This window comes from Oryctolagus cuniculus, chromosome 2 (genome assembly GCF_051225735.1).
Source record: "Oryctolagus cuniculus isolate XC-2025 breed Fujian yellow rabbit chromosome 2, ASM5122573v1, whole genome shotgun sequence".
NCBI lineage: Eukaryota > Metazoa > Chordata > Mammalia > Lagomorpha > Leporidae > Oryctolagus > Oryctolagus cuniculus.
The window spans coordinates 95,518,753-95,540,811 of NC_142868.1; the positions used below are offsets into that span (position 1 = coordinate 95,518,753).

General features: G+C 40.3%; 1 protein-coding gene across 3 annotated transcripts in view; it reads left to right on the top strand.

Moving 5' to 3' along the window:
* Positions 1-22,059, top strand: part of HOOK3 (hook microtubule tethering protein 3) — a 125,696-nt gene that overhangs the window by 68,532 nt on the left and 35,105 nt on the right. For all 3 annotated transcript variants that reach the window (XM_002720760.6, XM_051832317.3, XM_089325942.1), the window contains exons 11-15: positions 860-1,061; positions 8,449-8,559; positions 9,319-9,406; positions 14,144-14,213; positions 17,715-17,855. In XM_002720760.6, the coding sequence (XP_002720806.1) occupies positions 860-1,061; positions 8,449-8,559; positions 9,319-9,406; positions 14,144-14,213; positions 17,715-17,855 (612 nt within the window). The remainder of the gene's footprint in view (positions 1-859; positions 1,062-8,448; positions 8,560-9,318; positions 9,407-14,143; positions 14,214-17,714; positions 17,856-22,059) is intronic.

A 22,059-nucleotide genomic window follows, 5' to 3' on the forward strand; every position in this document is an offset into this window, starting at 1 on the left:
TGTAATGTAATCACTTATGGTCTTTAAAAAAAAAAGATTTATTTATTTGAAATTCAGAATTATGGCTGGCGCTGTGGCTCAATAGGCTAATCCTCCGCCTTGCGGCGCCGGCACACCGGGTTCCAGTCCCGGTCGGGACGCCGGATTCTGTCCTGGTTGCCCCTCTTCCAGGCCAGCTCTCTGCTATGGCCTGGGAGTGCAGTGGAGGATGGCGCAAGTGCTTGGGCCCTGCACCCCATGGGAGACCAGGAAAAGCACCTGGCTCCTGGCTTTGGATCAGTGCGATGTGCCGGCCGCAGTGCGGCAGCCATTGGAGGGTGAACCAACGGCAAAGGAAGACCTTTCTCTCTGTTTCTCTCTCACTGTCCACTCTGCCTGTCAAAAAAAAAAAAAAAAAGGAAAGAAAGAAAGAAATTCAGAATTACATAGAGAGAAGGAAAGGCCAAGAGAGAGACAGAGAGAGGTCTTCCATCTGCTAGTTCAATCCCTAATTGGCCCCAATGGCTGGGGCTGGAGCTGCACCGATCTGAAGCCAGGAGTCAGGAGCTTCTTCCAGGTCTCCCACATGGGTGCAGGGACCCAGGGACTTGCGCCCTCTTCTACTGCTTTCCCAGGCCATAGAAGAGAGCTGGATTAGAAGTAGAACAGCTGGGACTTGAACTGGTGCCCATATGGGATGCCAGCACTGCGGGCACTGGCTTTACTCGCTATGCCATAGCGCCAGCCCCCACTTACAGTCTTATAATTTCATTAGGTCGTATTGTTTTCTAGCAGTATCTCTTGTTTTAGCACTTGATGTCTAAAGCAGTTTTGTGACTATTGATGGTTTTCTGACTTTTAATTTCCCATCTCATTCTAGGCATTCTTCTGATAAAGTTTCTAAACTAGAAGGTCAAGTGGAATCTTACAAAAAGAAGCTAGAGGACCTTGGTGATTTGAGGCGGCAGGTTAAGCTCTTAGAAGAGAAGAATACCATGTATATGCAGAACACTGTCAGTCTAGAGGAAGAGTTGAGGAAGGCCAATGCAGCACGGAGTCAGCTGGAGACGTATAAGAGACAGGTAAAAGAACAGAAACAATTTCTTGGTGAGAGTTTAAAGCAAGCGTGCCACTATAACAGGTAGCCTGTCAGAACTGTATTAGCTTGTTTTCACTGTTCTTTACTTTTTCTTTAATGTATAAAGAATCTTCAAAAAGGTTGTGGGAAAAATATATTGTAAAAGAACTATGCAAGGATTTCAAAAGTGTTTGAAACAAAATAAACCTAATTCCATTTCCATAAACTTTTTGAAATACCTTCGTGTTTATTCATTTTTATTTTACATTTAAAGAACTTAAATGTAGTTCTTTTCTATAGGTTATTGATTGGTCTCTCTAGCAGATTCATTTATTGTGTTTTCTTTTATTATATAATATTTGGGAAGTATACATTAGTAAAAAATAATACAATAAATATTCATGCCTAAAAAGTAAAACATACGTTTCCCCTTCTCCATTACAGATTACCTCTGTGTTGTTTTATGGTTTTCATTCTCATGCATCTCTTATGTTCTTTCTATCACCAAAATTGTAGAGTATTTTGGCCAGGGCTGTGGCACAGTGAGTTAAAGCCCCAGCTTGTTCACCGGCATCCCATATGGGCGCCAGTTCAGGTGCTAGCTGCTCCACTTCCAATCCAGCTCTCTTATAATGGACCTGGGAAAGCAGTAGAGGATGTCCTAAGTCCTTGGGCCCCTGCACCTACGTGGGAAACCTGGAGGAAACTCCTGGTTCCTGGCTTTGGCCTGGCCCAGCCCTGGTCATCCAGCCATTTGGGGAGTGAACCAGCATATGGAAAACTCAATCTCTCTCTCTTGCTGTATCTCCAACTTTCAAATAAATAAATGAATCTTCAAAAAAAGTTGTATAACATTTTGACATGTTCTAATGCTTCATATTCATTCTTCGTATTCATTTCAGAAAGTATTCTTTCGTTTCCTTTTTTCTTTTTAATATTTATTTATTTAGTTAGTTAGTTGAAAGAGCTCCAGAGAGGGCGAGGCAGAAAGAGAGAGAAAGAGAGAGAAAGAGAGAGAGAGAGAGATATCTTCCATCCACTGATTCACTCTTCTAATGACCACAGTCTCCAGGGCTGGGCCAGGCTGAAGCCAGGAGCCAGGAGCTGCATCCAGGTCTCCCACGTGAGTGCAAGGGCCCAAGCACTTGGGCCATCTGCTGCTGCTTTTCCAGGCACATTAGCAGGGAGCTGGATCTGAGGTGCAACAGCTGTGACTGGAACTGGTGCCTATATGGGATGCCAGCATTACAGGCAGTGCCTTTACCCACTACAGCACAGCGCCAGCCCCTGTCATTTCGTATTTTTCCCCCCTTAGTATATTTGTGAGATTCAGTGCTGAAAGGTATAACTTTACACCTTTTATTTTTACTGCTGTATAGTACCCCATTGATTATATCAAAGCTTTGTCCATTTTCCTATTGGAGATGTTACAACTTTGGTTTAATATTAAAAGAAATACCACTATGAATAGTAGTGAACTTGTGTTCTCTTCTATATATTTGTGAAGATTTTACAGCTTTGTGGGATTTCTCTCTTTAGAGTATCTTCAGTGTAGTTAGATGTTACACATTGTACCCCAAGTGAATCAGTTCCTCCACATCATCACCAACACTTATTATTGCCAACTTCAATAAAGTTTTTCAGTTGGATGGAAATAAGCTGGTTTTTCCTTATAATTATACTTTGCATTGTCTTGATTACAAATTGTCTATTTTTATCCTTTATACATTTTAAAAATTATTTCTTACTGATTTCTAGAATTAATTTGCTCTAGATAATTAAATTTTCATCACTTGCACATGTTTTTATCTCCTACAGATCTGTGACCTTACCCTTTACTTCTTTTAAAGTTGACAATTTGTGCTTTTTCATGTCTTATTTAAGAAATTATTTCCAGGGTGGGTATTTGGTTTAATGATTAAGACACTGATTGGGACACCCACATCCCATATCTGCATGCCTGTGTTAAGTGTCCCAGCTCTGCTTCCTATTCCAGCTTCTGCTAATGTGTACCCAGAGAAGCAGCAGGTAGTGGCTGAAGTAATTGGATCTCTGCTACTCATGTGTATGTCCTGGATTGGGTTCCTGGCCCCTAGCTTTGGCCTAGTCCAGTCCCGGCTCTTGCAGGCATTTGGAAGAATTAACCAGCAGATGGGAGCTTGCTTGTGTGAGCACACAAGCTCTTGCTGTCTCCTTCTCTCTAATTAATTAATTAATTAGTTAATCATTTTAAAAAGAAATGTTACCCCATAAGGCTATAAAGTTTCATCTCTCTCTCTCTTTTTTTTTTTTTTTTTTGACAGGCAGAGTGGACAGTGAGAGAGAGAGACAGAGAGAAAGGTCTTCCTTTTTGCCATTGGTTCACCCTCCAATGGCCGCCACGGCTGGCGCGCTGCGGCCGGTGCACCATACTGATCCGAAGGCAGGAGCCAGGTGCTTCTCCTGGTCTCCCATGGGGTGCAGGGCCCAAGCACCTGGGCCATCCTCCACTGCCTTCCTGGGCCACAGCAGAGAGCTGGCCTGGAAGAGGGGCAACTGAGACAGAATCCAGTGCCCCGACCGGGACTAGAACCTGGTGTGCCGGCGCCACTAGGTGGAGGATTAGCCTATTGAGCCGCGGCACCGGCCTCACTCATTTTCATTATAAAATTTTAATTTTGTTTTGAACATTTAGGTTTCTAATCCACCTAGGATTGATTTTTGTATGGAGTGTTAGGAAGGGGTCCATTGGATTCTGTTTTTGTGTAGATAACTAGTTTACCTACTGCCATTTTGTAATAGTCCATTATTCCACAATGACCTACAATTCTGCCTTCTACAAAGGTCTTCAGAAAGTCCATAGAAATTACATGTAATGAAAAAACTGCATGGGTTTCAAATTTTTCTGCCTTCAAATCAATTTATCTTTTAATTCAATGTTCCCATAAACTTACAAAAAAGTTTATATATGTGTGTGTGTGTGTGTGTGTGTGTGTATCTGAGAAACAAAGACAGAGAAGGACAAAGAGAGCTCCTACTGCTTCATTCCCCAAGTGCTTTGAATGACCCCATGTTGGGAGCCAAAACCAAGAACCAGGAACTTAATCCAAGTCTCCCACATGGATGACAGGAACCCATTCACTTGAACCATCACCACTGCCTCCACAGGTCTGCTTTAGCAGGAAGCTGGAGTCAGGAGCAGACCCAGATATCGAATTCAGGCACCAGTACTGGACGTGGGCACTTTCACTGGTGTCTCAACTGCTAAGCCAGTCACCTGCCCCTCCATGAGCTATTTGAACTACTCTAGAACATCTAAACTTCTCATATTATATGATGGCTTGTTTCTGGACTCTGTTCTGTTGTCTTAGTCTACTTGCTTATTCTTAACCAATACCACATTATGTTATTTTCTGTAGATTTTTAGTAATTTTGATGTTTGGCAGTACAGGCCCTCATACCTTTTTCTTTTTCAGAACTGTATTCTTGGTCATTTGCTTTTTCTTTAAACCCAGAACCTTTGGGGATTGAACTTATGTTGAATCTATTACCAGTTTGAGGATAACTGACATCTTTGTGACAATGAGTGATGCTGTTTATGAACATGTCTTCCCATTTATTAGGTCTTCAATGCTTCTGATTAACTTTTATCATATTCTTCTAAGCATAAAACTATTTGTTTGTTACTCTTAGGGACTTTAGGTTTTTTTGAATGTCTCATAAATACAAGTAAAGATAGGATTTTGAGTTTCTTGGTCATACATATGAATGAAAGTGATTTTTATATGTTGATTCTACTGTCTAATGAAATTCTTATATTCTGATAATATCTGTAGATTCTCTCTTAAGAATGAGATAGAAAACAAATAAAAGCAATTTTGTTTCGTTTTATTCAACACCTTCTTTTTCTTCTTAATCAGCATACCTGGTCTTTAAATAAAACTTTAATGGGAAAAAATTTCATGTTGTTGATGATGTAGAGAATGCTTTTGGTATTTTACCAATATATTTTAAGGATTGTTGCAGGTTTTTATACCCACCTTTTGTCCAGTTTCTATGTTAAACAAATGTTGGATTTAATCAGCTAGTTTTTCTACCTCCTTTCTATTAATGTGGTAAATTATATTAATGGATTTTTTAAGTTTAGACTTGCATTCTTGGGATAAACTTAACTTGTCACAATGGACTTATTTGTTGTTTTCACATTGTTAGGTTTGCTTTGTTTACTCAAAATATTTTACTTGTGTAATTCAATGGAGATTTTTTTATTTCATACTTTCCTTATCTGATTTTGGAATCAAAATTATACTCTCAATAAAATGAATTGGAGAATAGTGTCTTACCATTCTCAGAAAAAAATTGTGTAAAACTTGCATTTTCTAGTTTTGAAGTTTTAGAGCAGCCCTGTCCATCATGAATTGGCAGGCAGTGTTTTTTCTGAATGATTTATTATTTCAAACATACAACCCTTTAATATAAACTGATGAAGTAACCCAAAATAGATATAGCTCAAACAGAAACTATAAATGATAGTAAAAGATATGAAATATGAAATGAGGAATGATGTAGTTAGAGTTCCAGGGAAGAGAACAGAAAGAACTGGAGAAAGACATTTGATGGAAAAGCTGGCTGAACTTTTTTCAAAAGTTATGAAGGACATCAGATTTAAAATTAAAAAGAAATCCATCCCCAAAGTATTGTAGTGAAACATGCATATTTCACGAATTCTCTGTGCTTGTGTCTGGTGTGTATAGACTTATCTTTTAGTAATAGTAGCTTCTTTCCACTATTTCTCTTACATACTCTTTCAAACCTCCTGATCATTTCTGATGGTCTTATTCCTTTTCATAATTTCACTTTTTAAAAGATTTATTTATTTATTTGAAAGAGTTACAGAGAGGGAGAGGCAGAGATCTTCCAACCCCCCAGTTCACTCTCCAGATGGCTGCAATGACCAGCACTGGGTTGGGCCAAAGCTTCTTTTGGGTCTCCGAGGTCATTGGCAGGGGCCCAAGCACTTGGTCATTCTTTACTGCTTTTTCCAGGCCACTAGCAAGGAGCTGGATTGGAAGTGGAGTGTCCACAGGGGATGCCGGCATCACAGGCGGTGGCTTTACCTGTAACCCACAGCATTGGCCCCTCCTCTTTAGCTTTTTAAGTTTTCAATCTAGTATATATATATACTATACACACACAAACACACACACACACACACTTTTAATCTGGTAATTCCAATCTGAAATACTTGGATATCTTACTCTGCTCTCTTGTTGTTGCTGTCACTTCTACTGACTGGTGCAACATCAGTTATTTCCCTGTCAATCTCTGTAATGCTGACTTTTGCTTTCATCTGCTCATCTTTGTTTTTAGGTGTCCTGAGTTGAGGTTGTGCTTCTTTAAACTATATATGAGTTTGCTTATGCCAGATTTTCCTTAGCATTGCTTTAATTGTTTAAGTTTTCTTAGACAAACAAAGTTGTAAAAGCTCAACACAAAATCTGTGTACTAAAAGACTGTGGTTGTCGTGGTGGATTTGTTCTGAGAGGAGGAGCATGGTGGGGGCAAGAGGCGCGGAGTCACCACACAGACCCCAGGAGGCAGTATCTGAAGCCATCCAATCACAGCCTGTTGCCAGTCAGGCTCCGTTGCCAGGCGGGTTTCGAAGCCATTCCTGAGTAACTGACGTTTGCTTGCCAGTGGCCATCTTGGCATGGCCTTCTCATTCCACCACATTGTCAGCAATGGTATGGCCAAGAATCATGCCTCCCATTGCTCAAAAATAAACAAAAAGGGGGGAAATGTGGTGGAATGAGAAGGCCATGCCAAGGTGGCTGCTGGCAAGCGAGCATCAGTTACTCAGGAATGGCTTTGAATCCCACCTGGCAACGGAGCCTGTCTGGCAACAGGCTGTGATTGGATGGTTTTGGAAACTACATGGCAAACGAAGCCTGCCTGGCAACAGGCTGTGACTGGTTAGGGCATAAACTGCCCCTTGACCGGGTTGGCTGCCTTCGCTATTTAAGCTGCTGTACCAAATGAAATAAACCAGTCTGCTGGCTGCTTGCCTCTAGCCCGCTTTCATCCGACTCCCTCCTGGGGTCTGTGTGGTGACTCCGCGCCTCTTGCCCCCACCACGCTCCTCCTCTCAGAATGAATCAACCTCAACACATGATGACAGATGTCTAGGCTGTACTTTCTTGTTTTATTATTTTATTTAAAAATTTTTATTTTTTTATTTAAGAGGTAGAGTTACAGATGGTGAGAGGGAGAGACATACAGGTCTTCCATCTGCTGGTTCACTCCCCAGATGGCCACAGTGGCCAGAGCTGAGCTGATCTGAAGCCAGGAGCCCAGAGCTTCTTCCAGGTCTCCCATGCAGGTGCAGGGGCCTAACGACTTGGGCCATCTTCCACTGTTTTCCCAAACCATAACAGAGAGCTGGGTTGGAAGAGGAGCAGCTGAGACTTTAACTGGGGCCCATATGGGATGCCAGCACTGCAGGGGGAGGATTAACCTGTGCACAGCGCTGGTCCCCAGATTGTGCTTTTTTAAATCCAAAGCACTCAGTTTACTTTGTTAGCAGATGTACTTCTTTTCTTAGCCCAACCTTTTTCTGATTCACCACCTTTCAAAGTTCATGGTGGTTTAACAACTATTTGTCTCCTGATAAATGCCAGGCAGGGCTTTGAATCTGGCACCTCTTGGTACCCATAACTTCTGCATGAACTTCCCACTCTGGTGGATTTCTCTTTCATGTAAGCTTAGCTGTACAATTAGATTCCTTCTCCTCCCCTTAGGATTTCTTTTATTTTATATTAAAAATTTTCAAAATACCCAGTTATCTATATTGCTAGGAATAGAAATCTTATAGATTTTTTTAAAATTTTAAAAAGATTTATTTACTTATTTGAAAGAATTATAGAGAGACATAGAGAGAAAGAGACCTTCCATCTGTTGACTCATTTCCCATATGGCCACAATGGTCAGGGCTGGGCTAGGCCGAAGCCAGGAGCTTCATCCAGGTCACCTATGAGGGTGGAAGGGGACCAAATGCCTGGATCATCTTCCATTACTTTTCCTAGGCCATTAGTGGGGAGATGCATTGGAAGTGGAGCAGCCGGCACACAAATCAGCATCCATATGGGATGCCAGTGTCATGAGCAGCAGCTTTACTTGCTGTGCCACAATGCTGGCCCCTCTACAATTTTGAACATTATTATTTTGGATGATTCTGGCTTGGGAACTCACAGTATCTGGGTAGATGCTTATTTCTCCATGTCTCCGTTACATTAAACTTCTGTGCATTTATTTGAGTATTGGTGGAGAAGGGGTCATTATAGACCTACAGAAGAAAATAATGAAAATTTCTAACATTCCAAATTATAAAAATTAATGGTATCTTTCTGTATCAGGTAGTAGAACTGCAAAATAGATTATCTGAAGAATCAAAGAAAGCAGATAAATTAGATTTTGAATATAAGCGGCTAAAAGAAAAAGTTGACAGTCTTCAAAAAGAAAAAGATGTGAGTATATGTAATAAAACGTTTTGGTTTGAGCACTGCTAAAATTAGGGCAGTGAAATTTAATTCATCTTTTGACTATTAATTCATTCTATTTGTGATAAAAATGAGAGTTCCTGACTTCTCCTTGTGTTTCAGAAATAGATCTAAAATAAAAACGTTTTTATTTCCATTCTAACTTTTTTTATTCCTTTTCCACTGCTGCTGCCTCTTTTACACTGTTTTGCCCATAGCTAGATTTGTGTAGCTCTTGTTTTTCTGTATGATTGGTTCAGAGGATACTTCTTTCTCTTGGTTACCATGTGTTAAACCTTTTAAAAACACATTTACTTTGTCATGATTTATGAATATTTAAAATATTCTTTGATCATGTATGTCTAATGGGAAGAAAAAGAAATTATTTATCCTGGAGACCTACATCCATAATTAGATAAATTCTGGATTGAAATTGGAATTTTGCTTTTTTTCTTTTCAAAAAAACTTATGTACCATTAAGGTTAGAGTACATAGCTTTGCTTCTTTTATTTGTTTGTGGATAGTGTACAAAGATTACTTTGTACATAGTAATCAGTGTTGTTAAATGGAAAAAACAAAATTAAAAGAAAAAATACTTGATCTTTTTCTTACATTGTGGTTCTTGCAGAAGGAAAGATAAAAAGGTAAAATGTGTAAGTTCACTGTTGTTTACTACTTAGATAAGTTGAAGATTACTGATGAACAAACGTGTTATACAGGAGGCTAACCTGGTTTTTGTTTCTCCAGAGACTACGAACAGAAAGGGATTCCTTAAAGGAAACCATTGAAGAACTTCGATGTGTACAGGCTCAAGAAGGGCAGCTCACAACTCAAGGTAAATACAAGATGATTTATGAGGATACTTCAAAATTTCATGGAAAATGGAATGAAAAAATGATTATTTTGGTGCAAAAATTTGAAATCCATGCATATGGGAGGTCTTCATAAAGTTCATGGTGAATGCATTTTATGAAAAGACTACATGGATTTCAAAGTTCTTGCACCAAAATAAACATTTTTTAATTTATTTATTTGAATGGCAGAGTTACAGAAAGGCAGAGGCATTGAGAAAGGTCTTCTATCCCCTGGTTCTCTCCCAAGATGGCTGCAACAGCGGGAGCTGAGCCAATATGAAGCCAGGAGCCAGGAGCTTCTTCTGGGTCTCCCACATGGGTGCAGGGGCCCAAGGACTTGTTCCATCTTCTATTGCTTTCCCAGGCCACAGCAAAGAGCTGGATCCAAAGTGGAGCAGTTGGGAGTCAAAACGACACCTATGTGGGTTGCTGGTGCTGCAGGCAGCGGCTTTACCTGTTACACCACAGCGCACGCCCCACAAAATAAACATCTTTTAGTTTCATTTTTCTACATATTTTTTAAAGTTCCCTCATATTTCTGATGATATCAGTTAAAATATTAAGTTCACATTAAAGTGATTACACCAGTGGATTGAAATGGAAAAGTGGGGCCAGTGTTGTGGCGCAGTGGGTTAACACCCTGGCCTGAAGCGCCGGCATCCCATCTGGGCGCCGGTTCGAGTCCCAGCTGCTCCACTTCCCATCCAGCTCTATGCTATGGCCTGGGAAGGCAGTAGAAGATGGACCAAGTCCTTGGGCCCCTGCACCCGCATGGGAGACCCTGAAGAAGCTCCAGTTCCTGGCTTCAGATCGGCACAGCTCCTGCTGTTGTGGCCAATTGGGGAGTGAACCAGCAGATGAAGACCTCTCTCTCTCTCTCTCTCTCTCTCTCTGCCTCTCCTCTCTCTGTGTAACTCTGACTTTTAAATAAATAAATAAATCTTTAAAGGAAGAAAGATAGAAATGGAAAAGTGGTAAGAGGCAGTAAAACAGATGTTTTTAGCTGTTACCCAGGTTTTATAGGCTACAGTTGTGGGTCTAGATTTGGCTGCCCAATTAAAAGGAATTTTTTTTAAACATTTGAGATTCATTAGTTGAAAAGTATTTGTTAAAAATTATCTCTGTTTACCTGGAAAGTTTTATTCTGAAAACTTCTCATGACTTCCTTAAAGTTTATTAGACTTTTTAAATCAGTGATTTTTAAAATTTTTTCTCAAATGAAATAAGTGGAGTGGGTTTAATTTGGGAATTTGCATTCAAAACCTGTTGTTTGTGACCTGGTGGGGTCAGCACTTGGCCCCTCAGCCATCATGCTGGAGCCTGGGATTTTTGACAGATAACATGTAGCTTTGTTTTGTTCACTTTCACCAGAAACAAGCCCCTAGCATTTCTGTCACTTCCTTTCACCCGTGCTGTTTCCTTCTCTCAAGGCTGCTCTCTTAATTTCATCTTGTAAGCCCCTCTCTGTTGTCGCTGCCCATCAATTCTTTTCTGGCCTCCTTGTCCTGTTTACCTCACTACTCTTTCTCCCATCCTCTTCACCTGTTTCTATACTAGGCTTCTCAAATCCTGATTCAGACAGCCTAAAGTTTTTCTCCGTATTCCAAATAATTAAGGTCAGCTAAAGAAAATATGTATTTTTCTTGATTATCTTCACCAGAAATAAATCATTTCTAATTATAATCAGATCCTCATTGTTGGCCTGGCAATTCTTTCATGTATCTCTAATTAACTCCATAATGGTTTTTCCAAAATTCTAAGAATCTAACCAAAACCTTAACCCCTTTTCTCTTGATGTCTTTTTTTTTTTTTAGAGATGTATTTATTTATTTGAAAGTCAGAGTTTCACAGAAGAGAGGCAGAGAGAGAGAGAGCGAGAGAGAAAGAGGTCTTCCATTCTATGGTTCACTCCCCAATTGGCTGCCGTTGGAGCTGCGCCAATCTGAAGTCAGGAGCCAGGAGCCTCTTCCGGGTCACCCACGCGGATGCAGGGGTCCAAGGACTTGGGCCATCTTGTACTGCTTTCCCAGGCGGTAGCAGAGAGGTCAATCGGAAGTGGAGCAGCCAGGACTTGAACCGGCGCCCAGATGGAATGCCGGCGCTTCAGGCCTGGGAGTTAACCCACTGCGCCACAGCTCCGTCCTCTCTTAATTTCTTTATCAAGAAAAGAAGAAAAAATATACATCTCATACATTCTTAAATTAGTTTATTTACTGCTTGTCAGATCCTTTGACCTAGGAGTTTTGCTGTAGTAATTTACCCTACCTCTGTTTCTCTCCCTGCCTTTCAAATAAATAAATAAGTAAATCCTTTAAAGAAAATGGAGAGATTTTATTATTCAGGTAATACAAAATTCCATATAACTAAGATGACAGTTCCCATATTTTAAAGTTTCAATGCGATCCCAGTCAAAAGCTCAGCAGACTGTACTAGTTGACAGTGACAAACTTATTCTAAAATTGTGTGAAAAGGCAGAGGAGCCAAAATAATACAAAAAAGCCTTGAAAAAATTGGAAAACTTACATATCTTGATTTTTAAAACTATTATGAAACTACTTTAAGACAGTATTGGACCTTCATAAAGATACCGCATTTGATATAATATACCACAACGATAAAAGGAAATGAAAAAAACACATGATATTCTCAGTTGTTTTAGATAAGACACTTGACAAAATGTAACACCTATTTGTGGTTTTTAAAACTCAGTAAACTTGGAAGGGGAGAAATCTTCCTCAACATGATGAAGACTATATATGAAAAACCTACATTTGCCCTCATATTTAATTTTAAAAGATTGAGGTATTCCCCTCTCAGATTAGGAATTAGGCAAATATGCCCTTTCTGTCACTTTTATTCAACATAGTACTGGAAATTCTGGCCAAAAAAAGAAAATTACATGTTTTTGCATGTCCACATAAGAAAGAATGAAGTCAGACCCTTACCTCACACCACGTACAAAAATTAATCAGACTTAAATACTCACATAAGTGCTGAAATTATACAGCTCTGGAATCCTCTTTCCCTTGGAGTGGTGGTGGTGACAGGCCTTGTGCAGTCATGGCCAAGATGGAGGCTTGTGACCTTGATGGCAAGGAGACGGAGGAGCTGCTGACAGCCAGATGCCTTGAGATGGTGCTGCCCATGCTGTGTCCACACTCTCCAAGATTCAAATTGTCCGAACGTCTGTTAGCTGTGTGTGCTCACCGTTGTTAACCAGGCCTAGAAAGAAAGTTCTACAAGGGCAACAAGTGCAAGCCCCTGGACCTGCAGCCCAAGCACGAGGAGAACCTGAAAACCACTCAGCAGCAGCTCAAGGAGCAGCTGTACCCTCTGGGGAAGTAGCAGTTAAGGCCTGAGCCCCGTGTGTCAACAGAAACATGAAAGCTTTTAAAAAAATTTTTTTTAGAAGAAAACACAAAGGAAAATCTTTCTGACATTGGATATGGCAGTGGTTCTCTGGAATTGATACCAAAAGCAGAGGCAACAAAAGAAAAAATAGATGAATTGAGCTTCATCAAAATTAAAAACTTTGGTTTCAGAGAAAAAGGTCAATCAAGTGGAGGCAATCCACAGAATAGGGAAAATATAAGCAAGTCATATATCTGCCAGAGCTTATTGTGTGAAAATTTGAAAAATTCCGTAACTCAACAGCAACACAAAACCAATTTACTATGGAAAAAGTACTTGAATACCTAAAGATAATATGCAGGCTGGCGCCACGGCTCAATAGGCTAATCCTCTGCCTTGTGGCGCCAGCACACTGGGTGCTAGTCCCGGTCGGGGCGCCGCATTCTGTCCCAGTTGCCCCTCTTCCAGGCCAGCTCTCTGCTGTGGCCAGGGAGTGCAGTGGAGGATGGCCCAAGTGCTTGGGGCCTGCACCCCATGGGAGACCAGGAGAAGCATCTGGCTCCTGCCTTCAGATCAGCATGGTGCGCCGGCCGCAGCGCGCCGGCCATGGTGGCCATTGGAGGGTGAACCAACGGCAAAGGAAGACCTTTCTCTCTGTCTCTCTCTCTCTCACTGTCCACTCTGCCTGTCAAAAAAAAAAAAAAATTAAAAAAAAATGGTAAAAAAAAATAAAGAGAATATGCAGTGGTCAGTAAGTACATGAGCAGGGACTCAGTGTCATTATTCATTAAAAAAATGCTAATTAAAACCTCAATAAAATATAGTGCCAGTTAGGATGGGTAATACCAGAAACATAAAAGAAAATAAATGTTGGCAAGGATATAGAAACAACCCAAATTTTTGGTAAGAGATGAAAATGTGTGTGCATACTATGGAACATTCACTGGCCATGAAAAGCAAAGAAGTTCTGATAAAAACTAACATGTATGAATCTGTAAAACACTGTGTTAAGTGAAGTAAGCTAGACACAAAGTTTCCATGAGTGCATGTATGTGAGGTGCTTCAAGTGGACAAATCATTGAGACAGAAAGTAGAACATGGTTCCCACAAGAGAAATGGAGTGTTACTTTTAGCTTAATGGTTGTAGAATTTCTGATTTGGGTAATGAGAAAATTTTTAAAATAATGGTGGTGGTACATAACTTTACACTTAAAGTGGTAAGACAATAATATTGTAAGACTACTGTGACATGATCATTTACTTGAGAAAAACTGATTTACCTGTGAAAATTAGTGTTCCCAAGTAGGGTTTCATGTATAACTTGTATCGTTGAGCTAAACTGTGTATTCATGTTTGTGTATTTACAGGGCTAATCCCTCTGGGAAGTCAGGAATCTTCAGACAGTCTGGCAGCAGAGATTGTTACACCTGAGATCAGGTAGGAGCGTGTGATGCTGGCAGTCCTGCACAGGACAACCTGGTTCTCTTGCAGTGTAAAGAAGCCAGTTCTTCATTGTCACTGATAACTTGCAACATGGACTCTGTTAACTCTATGTTCTCAGCATGTTGGAAGCTTTTTTTTTTTTTTTCAAATTTATATTTATTTTGAAAGATGGGGGAAGGGAGAGACAGAGGGAGAGGGAGAGAGAAAGATTGATCTACCATTTGCTGGTTCATTCCCCAAATGGCTGCAACAGCCAGTTCTGGGTCAGGTGGAAACTAGGAGTCAAAAACTCTATCCTGGTCTCCCACTTGGATGGTGGACACTTGGATCATCTTCTGCTGCCTTCCCAAGCGCATTAGCAAGAAGCTGGATTGGAAGTGGAACAGCCAGCTCTCAAACTAGCACTCTGGCTTAACCAACCCACTGTGCCACAGCACAGGCCCAGAAGCTGTCTTAAACTGACCTAATAGAGAATTGATTTTTTTTTTTTTAAGATTTATTTATTTATTTGACAGAGTTACATGGAGAGAGAAGGAAAGGTAGAGAGAGACAGATCTTCCATCCGCTGGTTCATTCACCGGTTGGCCACAACTGCCGGAGCTGCACCGATCCAAAGCCAGGAGCCAGGAGCTTCTTCCGGGTCTCCCACACAGGTGCAGGAGCCAAGGACTTGGGCCATCTTCTACTGCTTTCCCAGGCCAAAGCAGAGAGCTGGATCAATAGTGGAGCAGCTGGGACTGGAACTGGTGCCCAAATGGGATGCCTGCACTGCAGGCGGTGGCCTTACCTGCTACGCCACAGCGCCGGCTTTGAGAATTGATTTTTAGTGGGACGATCTTTCACAAGCAAACTAATATATTTTGTGCATAGATATTGTAAACATTTAGCAATAAAAATACTTGACCCAAAAAGACAAGGCTATACTTAACTGGCAGCCTACAAAAAAAATTAATTACTGGGACCTGCACTGTGGTGTAGTGGGTAAAGCCACCGCCTGCAGTGCTGGCATCCCATATGGGCACCAGTTCGAGTCCTGGCTGCTCCACTTCCCATCCAGGTCTTTGTTATGGCCTGGGAAAGCAGTAGAAGATGGCCCAAGGCCTTGGGCCCCTGCACTTGCGTGGGAGACTGGAAGAAGCTCCTGGCTTTTGGCTTCGGCGCAGCTCCGGCCAATGCGACCAATTGGGGAGTGAACCAACAGGTGGAAGACTTTTCTCTCTCTCTGCCTCTCCTTCTCTCTCTGTGTAACTCTGACTTTCAAATAAATAAATGAATCTTTAAAAAAATTAATTACTAACATTTATTTTCTAATCACATGGATTTAAAATATGAACACTGAGTCTTTACTGCGATCTGATGTGCTACTTTATAATTGAACTGGTAAAATTATTGAGCCAATTAAAATTATGTAAACACTTATAAGTATTTTAGAGAAATAATTTTAGGGGCACTTATTGGTAATGCAGTTGGCTTTCTAATTGTGAAAAGAACAATGATAAAGATTCAGTAAATGTGACTTTTCTAATATGAGTAGGTACAGGTATAAGTTAAAATGCACTCTTATGTCCAGAGGACCTGTCAGGGAAATTAAATGATAAACTGGGTTGAAAATTTTGCAACTTAAGTCATAGACAGTGGGACGGTGGGTTAACATTTAATACATGTCATTGAAGTTAAGGGTGTGGAGGAATTGGAAACCTCATAAACTGGAGGTAAAGTGGTATAAATTTTCTTTTAAACAGATTATCAGAATCTGTTTGGATCTTCTGATCCAGAGATTACTTTTCTACAAGTTAATCTTAAGAGGTTAACCAAGGAGGCACCCAAAAGTGTATTTATAAAGCTGATCATTTTAACATGGTAAAGCCTAAAATTTATATCATGCTCATTAGTTCATTACTTAAATAAGTAATGACTGATTTATATATTTTAATATGTCATTTAAAAATATTAGTATGTAATTAATATGAAAAGATCATGAAATTTTAAGTATAAATAGCAGTACTAGTGTAACATGTACCAAGTGATCCCATTTCTTAAATATTTGCATGTGTGTGTACATAGACTCAGAAGGTACGTTTCAGCAGTGGTCATATGTCAATCTCAAATTGACTTTCTTTCCATTTCTCTTTTTGTCCTACAATGAGTGTTTACTTTTTGATTGAAAAATATGAACTCAGTGTTGCCTATATATCACATGTATTAAGTTCTGTGTAATTTCTTGAATTGGGTCACAAACCTGATTGTCATCTTTCAGTACAAACAAGAAAATACCAGTTTGTGTATGTGCAGAGAGTTTTGATTATTTTTAAACTTATTTTTATTTTATTTGAAAGAGTTACAGAGAGAGGTAGAGACAGAGAGAGGCCTTTTATCCGCTGGTTCACTCCCCAGTTGGCCGCAAAGGCCAGAGCTGTGCCGATCTGAAGCCAGGAGCTTCCTCCAGGTCTTCCACGTACGTGCAGGGGCCCAAGGACTTGGGCCATCTTCTACTGCTTTCCCAGGCCATAGCATAGAGCAGGATCAGAAGAGGAGCAGCCGGGTCTAGAACCGGCACTCATATGGGATGCCGGCACTTTAGGCCAGGGCTTTAACCCACTGCACCACAGTGCCAGCCCGAGAGTTTTGATTTTTTAAAAAAAATTTTGCTGTGCCTTTTATAGTGTCCTGGGACCCTCTGAAGATGACCCTGTGCAAGAGATCAGACAGTGGCCAAAGCTTAAAGGGACAGAATCCAAAGAAGGCAGTAGCTCTTTTCTCATATTACTCTGTACCTCTGAAAATTAGTTTGAAAGTGGATCTAAGCCCTAATTTCTGCAAAATAAATGCTGTTTTCTATGTTCTACTAAATAAATAAATAACCCTGTGTAAAGAAGTGAATTATACATTCAGTAAATCTATTTTCATACAATAATATGACTTGCACTCTGTCATCCCTGTAGTAAATGTGGTGGCAAGTTCTGTTGCTTTTAACATCTCTCCAGTTTAAGATTTTGGTGTAACACAGAGCCCAGAACAATCTAGTTCAATAATCTAATAGTCTGACTTGTTATAAGAATATAATTTTACCTATATATAGGCATGGGTAGGTTGCATATTTTGATGGCAATCTTCCTTGCGTTTATATCTTTCTACCAAGTAATTGGTAACATAATAATACAGCATTGGAAATCATGTTCACTGGTGAGAACCAAGGAACACATTGTTGAATGCATAGCTTAAATATTTAAATCAGAAAATAGGATTTTGAAGTCTCATTCATTACATATTATGATATTTGAGACTCTATTATCTTCAGATTGTGTATTGTTAAAAAGAAAGTACTTGAGACCCAAAATTAATATTTTAGTAGTTCTGATAGACACTAAATGCCCTGCAGGTAGTTTGTTTTTCATCTGTGCTCTATGTATTAAATCTGTAACTGCACACAACTAGGTTTTGATATTTATATTGTATTGATAAAACAGATAATCAGTTTTTATTTTATTCATTCAGGGAGAAACTTATTCGTCTTCAGCATGAGAATAAGATGTTAAAACTTAACCAAGAGGGTTCAGACAATGAAAAAATTGCCTTACTGCAGAGTCTTCTAGATGATGCAAATCTACGTAAGAATGAACTGGAGACAGAGAATAGGTAGAGTATCTGTAGATGGCCTGGTTTAGCCACAGGTTTTCCCTGTTTGCTTTGATTTTGATTTCCTTAAACAGTTGTTAATTGTGTTTTGAAAAGTGGTCTGTGCTATTCTTTTTTAGGAGTACAATAATCCATCTCTCCACTTTCGAACAGATTGACTAAAAAGTGTTGTGTTTCTTTTTAGTAGCACTTATCCTCTATTTTTTTTTAACCAAATGACCAAAACTCTAACATTTATTCTTTCTAATCATTGGTAAAAACTAGAGGACTTTTGAAAACATCATTGCTAACTCACAGTCTTTCACCAGCTGTTTCAATTCATAGTCATCATTAGGTTAATAAAGTTACTCTGTTCTCAAAGGCTGATGTTTCAAAGGCTCTATTGATATGGAGGGAGCAATAGGATCCATCATAATTGAATTGACAAAGCATCTCAGCTGTTACTCATTGTGATCCTATAAGGAAATCACCCCTCTAATGAACCATTCAGTTATTTTGAGAAATTTAGAACCTGGCAATTTTAACAAGAGAATCACTTTTCTACTTGTAAGTTTTTAGAATATTGTGTTATAACAGGAAATGTCAGTTACTTTAAAATCAGTAACTGACAAGGGCTACTTTTTAATATTTTGTTGTGACTGTCTTTTGGCTCTTTCCTTTTGTTTTTTCTTAAGATTGATTTATTTATTTGAAAGGCAGAGTTACAGAGAGAAGAGAGCGAGAAAGAGATCTTCCGTCTGCTGGTTCACTTCCCAGATGGCCACGGCAAAAGCCAGGAGCCCAGAGCTTCATCTGGATTTGCTGTGTGGTTGTCAGGGGCCCAAGCTCTCAGGCTATCTTCTGCTGCCTTCCCAGGCACATTACCAGGGTGCTGGATAGGAAATAGAGCAGCCAGGACTGTAACCAGTGCTCGTATGGCATGCCGGCATCACTGGTGGCAACTTATCCACTGTGCCACAAACCGGCCCCCTGTTTTCCTTTTTGGAAATATTTATTAGGTAGCAAGCAGATAATGTCATTCCTTTTTCTTACTGCTATGATAATTCTGTTACTTTTAAGGATTTTGGCATTTTTATGTCAAATACGATATCAGGCATAGTTTGCCTGACATTATAGATTCTTTCTTTATTTTGTCTGATTGATTTGGTATTTCCCAGATGACAATCAGCTTTGTGAGTCGAAATTACTCTGACAGTTTTGCATGTATAGCTCTTCTTCATGTGGCTTTTTATTTTAAAGCCATTGAGGTAGAAAGAGCCAAGAGTGTAAGTCGATGTAAATACTGGGGTGATTGATTATAAGAGTTCCATTAAAGTTAACAGAAGGGAGAAAATATACATCCACTCTTAGGAGTACAGAGAATCAGTAGCTGTTTTTCTTTTTCTTTGTTTTTTTTAAGAACTGAAGTGGAAAATGGAGGTGGCGGAGAAGGGGCAATTGTAGAAACAGCTGCCAGTCTTTCAGTCCCTGTGAGGAAAGTAACCTTGTGTTTGCCTCATTACCCCTTGGTCTCTGGGCTTTATTTTAACCATTCTAGTCAGGAAAGCTGCTCCCTACTCTGAATTGTTTTTCACTGAAAAATATACCTTCTCCACAATTTCCTTGTTTGTCATAGACTTTTACACTTAGAGCTCTTGTTTCATCAGAAACAGCACAGCTGGTTGCCATCGATTCAGCCTCTGTGGGCTGGGATGACTGACTACAGTGGCCCAGATTCCTGTGTTAGTTACAGGGGTTCTCCACTCAGGGCAGCGTTTCCTTGCCTTTAGATAGCTGCCCCCAACGATCTAAACAATAATAACAAGTTAATATTTACTAGGCATCTCCTTGTTCCAAACATTATGCTAGATGATTTGAACATTTTGTGTTCCTTATCTTTATGGATGTTTTACAGATGAGGGACTTGGACCCAGACCCCGGCTGGCTGACTCCAAAGCCTCTGTACCTAACCCATCTGTCTCCTACCATGGTTGTTCAACATGTATTCTTTTTCCTGTCTTCCTCTCATAGGATGCTTTTTCTCTTAAGTGACTCACCCTAAGTTTGTTATGACTCAGGTTTGTAACTGTTTACATTACCATGTCTTCAGCTTAATCTCTTACTAGGTTACTGTACTGACTGAGCACCAGGAGACCTGAGATTTGCCTCCAGTTTCTTAGCTGTATTACCTTACAACTGTGTTACCTTAGATACAGTCTGCTTAGCAACCATATATTACCTGGTGGAAGGCAAGCTTTGTAGTAGACCTCTAAAGGCCTTTCCAGTAAGTTTTCCCAAAAAGTTTTCCATCCATAATACCACCTGTTGAGGAAACAATACTGGGAGAGGGATGAAGTGTTGAGAGCAGAGCTGTTTCAGAACTGCTGAAGGAGCTTTCTCAAAGTGTACATCCTCTTACTCCCATCCGTCTCAGAAGGGATTATCATCTCTCCTTACTCCTCCCTGCCAGCTACGTATGCAGCAGTTACTAGACTTTGATTAAAATGTTAGCTAACAAAATCCCTGCAGAGGGATGAATCAGGAAGGCAGAGGCAGCTCCCATGCTCAGGATACTTGCTGTGTGCAGGCAGGGTACTGGACATACTGCATGTATTATTTCACTTAATCCTCCACACAGCCCATGAGGTAAGCATTAGTGTTTTGTTGCTCGTACACTGGTAACAGTTATATTGCCATGCTTGCTTATCTGTTCCCAGTGCTGCACATTTGAGTTCTTTTTACAACCTCCCAAGGGACATCTTGGCATGGACTGATTCATGGCCTCTACAATAGCATGTACCTTGTAAACTTACAGTATTAGTTGATGAAATAATCTCAAAAACAGGTAGTTGAAATAGTCTTATAGTTTGATAGTGTTTCCATATTGCTATCTGAAAAGGTTGAACAAAGTCAGTGTCACCACTGTTATATTTACATACATGTATACCCATGTTGAACATGGATTTTCACATGATTTGATATAACTTGTTGAGTAAAAAAAACAATATTGAGCTCTCTGGCTATTTGGATTCTAAATACTTGTGGCCTTGTTTGTCCTTAATTTGAGACAGTCTGGTTTCTACTACCATATCACTAAAGTATGTCTTTTATGTATTCTTAAAGATTTATTAATTAATTTGAAAGTTACAGAGAGGGAGTGGGGGAAAGGTCTTTCATTTGCTGGTTCACTCCCCACATGGCCACAACGGCCGGGGCTCAGCCAGGCCAGAACCAGGAGCTTTTATCTGGGTCTCCCACATGGGTGGCAGGGGCCCAAGCACTTTGGCCATCTTTTGCTGCTTTTCCTAGGCTATTAGCAGGGAGCTGGATTGGAAGTAGAGCAGTGGAGACAAGTACAAGAACCCATGTGGGATCTCGATGTTGCAAGTGGCAGCTTTACCTGCTATACCACAATGCCAACCTCTATTCTTAAATTTTTTATTTATTTGAAAGGCAGAGAGAGCTGCCTTCTGCTGGTTCACTCCCCAAATGCCTGCAACTCAACCCGAGTCTCCTGCATAGATGGTTGAACGAATGACTTGGGCCATCACCTGCTGCCTCCCAGGAAGCTGGAATCAGGAGCTGAGCCAGGCACTCCTATGTGGGATACAGGCATCCCAAATGACAACTTAACCACTGGGCCAAATGTTCACCCCACTGAAGTATTTCTTACAAAAGTAAATAATTATCTCTTAAATAGCCAGTCCAATAGGAGACTTCGAGACATGTTTCCTCACCTCTTCACTGTATGCAGTGTTGTTGCTCAGTTCCTCTTCAGTGATTTTGGCTTCAGTAACACCTCCCTCTTATGTTTCTGATTATTCTTCACGATGGAGTTCCTCTTCCTGAAGATCCCTTGGCTGATCTGCCATGACCATCTTTCTTCCGCATTTCCACTCTTCCACCTTCTTTCTGCTGGTGTTGTTTATACTCCTAGCCTCATATAGCTCTGGGTCTGTGTTTGACTCAGACTTGCCTTGTGCTTCAGGGTCACACACCTAGCTGCTGGACTCCCATTTCCAGACAGTTCATGTTCAACAAATGCGAAATCAGATCCGGTGCTTTCCTTTCTCAGTCTGCTCCCTCCTGTCTTTCCTTTCTCAGGAAATATCAAAATCCTAAGAGTTTTTTTTTTTTTTTTTGCCAGGCAGAGTGGACAGTGAGAGAGAGAGACAGAGAGAAAGGTCTTCCTTTGCCGTTGGCTCACCCTCCAATGGCCGCCGCA